Source organism: Chanos chanos, chromosome 13, assembly GCF_902362185.1.
Source record: "Chanos chanos chromosome 13, fChaCha1.1, whole genome shotgun sequence".
In the NCBI taxonomy this organism is placed as follows: domain Eukaryota; kingdom Metazoa; phylum Chordata; class Actinopteri; order Gonorynchiformes; family Chanidae; genus Chanos; species Chanos chanos.
This window is the reverse complement of record NC_044507.1, coordinates 22,836,267-22,844,061: the sequence shown is the minus strand read 5'-3', so window position 1 is coordinate 22,844,061 and position 7,795 is coordinate 22,836,267. Positions and strand designations below refer to the sequence as shown.

At 42.4% G+C, this 7,795-nt stretch overlaps 2 protein-coding genes across 2 annotated transcripts in view; both read left to right on the top strand.

The window, feature by feature from the left end:
• Positions 1-496: 496 nt before the first annotated feature.
• LOC115826098 (perforin-1-like) lies at positions 497-3,181 on the top strand. The gene is made up of 4 exons (XM_030789774.1): positions 497-1,023; positions 1,361-1,499; positions 1,795-2,012; positions 2,302-3,181. Exons 1-4 carry the CDS (start codon positions 497-499, stop codon positions 3,179-3,181), a joined length of 1,764 nt encoding a protein of 587 aa, XP_030645634.1.
• A 2,704-nt stretch (positions 3,182-5,885) lies between these two features.
• The window catches only part of LOC115826097 (perforin-1-like), a 4,499-nt gene continuing 2,589 nt past the window's right edge, over positions 5,886-7,795 (top strand). The window contains exons 1-4 of the mRNA XM_030789773.1: positions 5,886-6,424; positions 6,597-6,735; positions 6,907-7,124; positions 7,304-7,795. The exon at positions 7,304-7,795 is cut by the window's right edge and continues 337 nt beyond it. Coding sequence (XP_030645633.1) covers positions 5,886-6,424; positions 6,597-6,735; positions 6,907-7,124; positions 7,304-7,795 — 1,388 coding nt within the window. The remainder of the gene's footprint in view (positions 6,425-6,596; positions 6,736-6,906; positions 7,125-7,303) is intronic.

Genomic DNA, 7,795 nt, shown 5'->3' with positions numbered 1-7,795 from the left:
CAGTGGGGAAAATGGTCAGAATTTTCCATAATTTCCATAATAAATACCTTATCTAAGTGAGATAAAGCAGTGTAGACCAGTTATTCTGAAGTAAATTAAATGTTTTTATGTGCACAATACTAAGGGGGACAGTTTAATTTAAGCAACTATGGAAGAGATTAGATTCCTCTGCCTATATCCCAGATTTTGGTGTTATATGTCTCTGCGGAGTAAACAGATCTAAACCCATCATACTAATCAGCAGGAGAGTTTTCAAGAGGTTCGCATGAAAGTCTTTTGATATGTATCTCTGTAGTCATGGTTCTCATGGTATGACTGGTAGTTTCATGTCGTCGTAATTGTTTTGCTATATGGGTTGGGGTAATAAGATTAATAAACTTGTAAACTTTTCTGTCATTTCTGTGGCTCACTGATTTCTGCTGATAGAACAAGCAGACCATAAGAAGCTGTGTAACATCAGTAACAGCCCAGACACATCCCATCCCACAGTCTGACAATGTGTTGTCCAGCTCTCCTGTGGACGGTCCTTCTCGCCCTTCCACTCTCCACCAGTCAGTCCTGCACCCAAGCTAAAAAAACGGAGTGCGAAGGTGCAGAGTTTGCTCCCGGGTCCAACCTGGCTGGAGAAGGTTTTGACATCACTAAGATGCAACGTAAAGGAGCTTTTGTTATTGACATGAACAAATGGCAGCAGAAGGACAAGACCTGCACCCTGTGCGGAAACCCTTATATGGAAAATAAGAAGCAGAAGCTCCCAGTGTCTGTGGTGGACTGGCGGCCGAGTCACAAATGCAGCATGAAGGTGTCCAGCACGCTCTACCAGACCAGTGAGGCTCTGGTCAGCTCTACCACATCATCTATCGAGAACAACTGGAAAGCAGACCTGGGATTAGAAACCTCGCGTTATTCCGGATCACTGATGCTGGGGGGGACCAATTCTAAGATGGCTGAGTATTCCATGGAAAAGACCAAGAAGGACAAATTCAGCTTCACGAGCCACAGAACCTCATGTGAATACTACAGGTATCACTCACTGGGCTCCTTTAATCCCATATATCTTTCTGTCCCAGTATTTTTGAATATTTATATTTATGTCTATACTCACTCACGCACTCAGAAACACACACACACGCACACATATATATACATATACATATACATACAACATATATATATATATATATATATATATATATATATATATATATATATATATATATATATATATATATATATATATATATATATATTTATTTATATATATATATATACGTGTATGTGTGTTTGAGTGCGTGAGTGAGTATATGTATATATTATTCTTTTAGAGTGGATCTTTACCTTTCACAATCACTGTTTGCAGCTATAGACTTTCCAGCACTCCATCCTTGCACATAGAGTTCAAACGAGAATATGGAAGACTTCCTAAGAGCTACAATGATCAGACCAAACATAACTACTACAAGCTCATTGACAAGTTTGGCACCCATTACCTAACCAAGGTAACACAACAAAATGATGTCTGTGTCTTCAGTCAGCAGGAATACATCCATTCATAAACATTATACTTCAAATAGGAGAAGTAGGAGAAACACACATAAGCAGTTTTTTAACCTCTTTAAGTAAACTATGCGATTATATGTTTATTACCTATTATTCACTTATCAGTCCTTCTAAACTGCAAGGTGCACTGTACCCAATATAAACAAAACCTCCGGAGTTCTCTGGAGAAGTTGTCCTTCTCTCAAGTTAGTATATAATCATGAACACACAGGATTTAGAGTTCTCCTTCTGTAGGTAACCCTGGGTGGGACAGTGCACTCAGTGACCAGTATCCAGCAATGCCAGGCAGCACTGAATGGCCTGAGCACTGATGAAGTGAAGACATGCCTGGATGTGGAGGCGTCAGCCAGTGTGACTGGAAAGGGCAACTCAAAGGCCGAGTTTCACCACTGCAAGGAAGCCAAGGACAAGACCGAGAGCAAGAGCAGCTTCTCCAGCAGATACAGTGATAGGTACACATCTTCCTGTCGCTTTACAGAACGCAAAGAGATATTGGCTGAAATGGAATAAATATTATTTTGGAATATATATGAAGCTATGAATTGCTATGTTTGATCAAACATTTTTGCAAACTTGAGTAGATAAGAGGGTCTTGATGGTAATACACGAAGCTAAAACATGTTCCACAAGATCTGATGGTTGGCAAGTCATTACCCATACATAGGTAGGAGTCATTAGGGATTGATAGCATCATACTTCTGTCAGATGTACCGCTTTTAATCACTATGCTTTATCTTTAAGGTTCACAGAGATCTCCGGTGGTCACACCACAGAGCCTGATATCCTCTTCTCTGCAGATAAAGACCCAAATGCTTATAAGCAATGGCTCTCCTCCGTGCCTCAGAACCCGGATGTCATCTCCTACTCCCTCGAGTCTCTTCATGAGCTGCTGCCCAAAAAACAGCCTATCAGACAGCATTTGCGCAAAGCCATCACCGACTACATTGTGCAGAGAGGCCTATGGAAGAACTGCTCTGAGCCATGCAAAGCTGGAATCAAGACCAACCCCAAAGAATCTTGTGTCTGTAGTTGTCACAACAACCCTAAAGTGACTCTTAATTGTTGCCCCAGGAGAAAAGGCCTTGCTGAGGCGAATGTGACTGTGATCAGAGCAAGTGGTCTGTGGGGTGACTACCTTAAAAAGACTGATGGTTACGTCAAGGTGCTTCACAAAGGCAAGGTGAAACTCGACGAGACTCCAGTGATCTACAACAACAATGCACCACACTGGGGAAGAACCAGCAATCTTGGCACCATATTGCTGGCTGACTTTGGCAAGTTAAGATTAGAGGTGTGGGACAGGGATAACAAATGGGATGATGATTTACTTGGCGCTTGTGAGATAGACCTGAAACATGGAGTGCAGGAGAATTTCTGTAGTCTAAACCATGGCATACTGTACTACAAAGTACAGGTGAGCTGTGGCCCGAGCTTGTCTGGACCCACATGTTCAGAGTACGTCCCCTCTCCCATACCAACTCACCTGGAAAAGATGTATGTTTCCCGTCACGCCCAGCGAGTTCCAAAAAAGATACTGGTTGGAATGGGGGTTCTTCTAAACGAGCATGTGCATTATTATAATCAAAGCAGAGCCCTCAGTAGTTACACATTTCGTTTGTAAGGTGTTTTCTTCGGCTCTCTCTTGATTTTTAAACTGCAAAATCAACAGCGTTAAGATGAACACATCAGTCAGGATGACTAACATTATGCGTAAAAAAACTGTTTCGTTGTGTCTTTACTCATCACAAGCCAAACATTAATTCTGTGTTTGATATGTGTTTCCTTTTGATCTATCTCAGCTCAATAAATGGCATGCAACGCATGTAGCTGATTACTGTAGTTAATTTTCAACAAATGTGAATTTTACTCATTGCCTTTAAATAAACCACATTCCCATTTGAGATACTTTTGGCTGTTTTACAGAGAATGCTCTCCATCTCAACAGCCATACCAAAATCCCGTTTTCAAACATCAAGGTGTTTTTGGCATCTCTTATTCTCATGCAGTGTGGTATAGTGCTTAACATGCCCTGAGAACACAACTCCAGACTAGTCGTGAAACGCTGATGCTTCCGTAAGCGTTTATGCAATAAGAGTCATGTAACGTGGCAGTAGATAACCTCTATCACACCTAACCCGGTTACTGTTCAGCACTGCACCTAACCACCTGATTCAACAGAGTCTGCTTACAAATGTTTTTTCCTCTTTTTTTTTAAATTTCTTTTAATTGTTTTTTTGTGTTGTCCTCTTCAGTTTTTGAAGTGTGACTCACAGAGAGTAAGGTGAGTTCTGATCTGACTACTCCTGAGGATACCACACTGCAGACTAATCTCCCCCGTCACACTCAAACCAGTTTCACCACAGTTCTGCTTATAGGTAACTCACATTCACACGGATGACTGGATGCACACATTTTCTGCTGAAGTCTAATATCTCCAGTACCACAAACTAAGCCTCTTTTTCTCTCACACCACATCTGTCATCTCTGTGCCTGCACACACCACACTGAAAGCAAACTGCAGACTTTAACGCCCCCCCCCCCCAGTCTCCCCTCCCCCTCCCTTCCTCTCGCTGTCATTTTTCCATCAGTGGTGGTGGGTCATTACCGTGAAAACAAAAAGCCCACTTACTGATCACTCTCACAGACTTGTACGCACACGCCACGCTGACAAGGTATGTTCAGTCTGCTTAAAATATTCACCTATTTTGCCAAATTTGACATGGTTTTTTTTCTGGTTTTTTTTTTTTGACATTTATTTAATTTATATGAGTTAGTGGATGTTTGCAGAACCCACATGCATGAGACTAGTTTCTGTAAACGTTCCAAACATGTTCTTTGTGATGGAGGCAACACCACACAGGTGTTTTAGTAAGGATGATAAATGTAGACACGAATAAGGTCATTTTATATTGTTTGGTATGGGACTGTATTCAGTGTAAGGGAAGTATATCACATAATGTGAAGGACTTCTGTAAATGAAATAATCACAGCGGACAGAGGTCCTGCTCTGATTTCAGCACTGTTCATATTTTGATGTGCCAACACATTCGATTTTATATGTCTCTCAGAGAGGGTTCTTCTCTAACCTCTTACACATCTAATGTTTACATTATTTCAAAGACAAAGACTATGGCAAAAATATAGCCACAGTTTAAGTCTATGGCTATGACTTCCTGTACAATGGAAGCCCCTTTGGAAGCAGTTACTGTTCAGATATGTCTCCATGAGGTCTATAGACCTGGACTTGTGATTGTGATTGGTCTTTACAAAATTCTTTAGTTTAGGTCTGTGGGGACATGTTGTGACACAAAAATGTACATGTGGGTGGGTGAGAGCATTGACTGGATGAACAACAGACGTTTATCATTTTGTTCCATGATCACTCCGATGTGGCATTTTACATGTGTGAACAGTGATTCATGATGTGGTTTTAGCTTTGTTTCAGAGACTAGAGGGTCTTTTGAACAGGTTTTCTTTTTGCATACTGGTCCAGTCAATATTTCCCTCTTTCCTGACAAGTGCCCCTTTCTGTGCTTATGGGGATGTTTCACAGTGCCCCACAGAGAGGGCATTGTTCCTCAGATAGCTTGCCATGCTTGGTGCACATTAAGCACAGCATTAAAGTTAAGGTTTGACTATTCAGGTTTGATATTGCTTTGGTCGTACCACAGCAAGCGCCAGACTCTCCAGAGTGTCTTTTGCATTCTCCATATGCAATTCAAAGTCAGATTTGAATGAGTAGTGGTGACTCCCTTTTTACTCCCTTAACATGCTTGGAATACCTGCAAGTTTACACTGTCGTTGCAGGTATATATTTATCTGACTTGGCCATAAAGACCTCTTGCTCTTCCAAAGTTGTCAGTGGATTCTTTACAGCCTTTCAGATCAATCCTTTTCATGGTCTGTTATCACAGACAGCCAGGCAGAGGCAGGGATACGGCAGTGTCCCTTCTCAGTTACGATGAAAACCAAAGATTTTCATCATGAAAATCCCATACTTTGTAAATGGATCCAACAGAAACTAATTCATATAATCATATTTTTTTTTCAGGGACTGTCCTTTGATTTTTAGCTTTGCAAGTGTATGAATAAAGTTAAGAGAATTCAACAGGATATATACGTGTTCTATGTCTTCCTGTTACAGACCTAAGAAAATCGTCAAGTTGCAAGGGTCAAGAGGAGTAAGGACTATCATTGACTGAGATTCTACTGTGGTACAAATTCGTTCCACTCTCATTTTTACAACTAACCTTTTTAACCCTCTCTCTTTACCAAAACAAGAACAAAACAAAACTATACGCATCAAGAGCGAATCATTGGTCCACATGGAAACACCCTTCCCCGCAGCAGTCCTGTGGATGGGACTTGTTTTATTCCTCCCCCATTCTTCTCTCCAGGCATGCACCAGAGGTACAATAAAATTGTGTGAAAATGCAGAGTTTGCTCCTGGATCCAACCTGGCTGGAGAAGGTTTTGACATCACTAAGATGCAACGTAAAGGAGCTTTTGTTATTGACATGAACAAATGGCAGCAGAAGGACAAGACCTGCACCCTGTGCGGAAACCCTTATATGGAAAATAAGAAGCAGAAGCTCCCAGTGTCTGTGGTGGACTGGCGGCCGAGTCACAAATGCAGCATGAAGGTGTCCAGCACGCTCTACCAGACCAGTGAGGCTCTGGTCAGCTCTACCACATCATCTATCGAGAACAACTGGCAGGTCGGTCTGGAGATAGACACACACAGAGGCGGTGGGTCATTGATGTTGGGGGGAACCATGTCCAAGCTGGCTGAGTATTCCATGGAGAAGACCAAGAAGGACAAATTCAGCTTTACTAGCCACAAGACATCTTGTGAGTACTACAGGTAAAAGAGCCTCCTTCCACCCGCAGGGAACCTCTGCTTTTTTTGAAAATATAACTCCCTGAACATATTTTTTCATCTGGAAAGTTTGTAACTGCTCATCACAGCATTTGAGTGAGCTTGTCCATTCTGTGTGAAGCACAATCAAATCCATCACTTCTACCCTTTTCTGTAGTTACAGAGTTTCAAACAAACCCTTGCTGCATCGAGAGTTCAAACGTACTGTCAAAAATCTACCCAAGATATACAATGGCCAACATAAACAACGTTTCTACAAATTAATCGACAGCTTTGGAACCCACTACATCACCAAAGTAAGTGCTATTAAGCCCTGGAGCACTGCCATGCAAAGTTTTGTTTTTAAATTTGTATGTTTATTTAATCTAATCAAATCTCAGGGTCTTTTTCCAATTAGAACACTTCAATACATTTCCCAATGCAGTCTCACAAAGCTTTCTCTCAGAGTATCTTTTCCTTTCCTGTAGGTAACCCTGGGTGGGACAGTGCACTCAGTGACCAGTATCAAGCAATGCCAGGCAGCACTGCAGGGCCTGAGCGCTGATGAAGTGAAGACATGCCTGGATGTGGAGGCGTCAGCCAGTGTGGGTGACAAGGCCAACTCAAAGGCCGAGTTTCACCACTGCAAGGAAGCCAAGGACAAGACCGAGAGCAAGAGCAGCTTCTCCAGCAGCTTTAATGACAGGTGGGTGCAGTGTTAAGCACAGCCCAAAAAGGCTGAAGACAGGGCTGAAAGTAAAGAAGAAACATGTAAACATCCTTAAAACTTGTAAAAAAAGCTGTTTCACAAGCTGTTGCACAAATGTAAAAATGCCTCCAATATCTCCAGATATAAACTGTTTCTCTATCTATTCATCCATAAAGGTTCACAGAGATCTCTGGCGGTCACACCACAGAGCCTGATATCCTGTTCTCTGCAGATAAAGATCCTGCTGCTTACAAGGAATGGCTCTCCTCTGTGCCTCAGAACCCGGATGTCATCTCCTATTCCCTCGAGCCTCTTCATGAGTTGATCCCCCCCAAGAACCCGGCGCGGAAACACCTTCGCAAAGCCATCCATGATTTCATCTTGGAGAGATCCCTGTGGAGAAACTGCTCAGAACCCTGCAAGTCTGGTAGCAAAACCAACCCAAATGAGCCCTGTATCTGCACCTGCCACAACAACCCAGGAGTCAACATTGACTGTTGCCCTACTCGACGTGGACTAGCCAGAGTGAGCATAACGGTGGACAGGGCAGTGGGGCTGTGGGGTGACCACAGCACAGCAACAGATGGGTACGTCAAAGTGTTTGGCAAAAACTCATTTCTGATTGGCCGCACACCTGTCATTAACAACAACAACGCACCACACTGGAA

Coding starts and splice junctions, on each gene's coding strand:
- LOC115826098 (XM_030789774.1), top strand. CDS start 497: ATGTGTTGTCCAGCTCTCCTGTGGACGGTCCTTCTCGCCCTTCCACTC. Junction 1,500..1,794: donor GCACCCATTACCTAACCAAG/GTAACACAACAA, acceptor CTCCTTCTGTAG/GTAACCCTGGGTGGGACAGT. Junction 2,013..2,301: donor TCCAGCAGATACAGTGATAG/GTACACATCTTC, acceptor TTTATCTTTAAG/GTTCACAGAGATCTCCGGTG.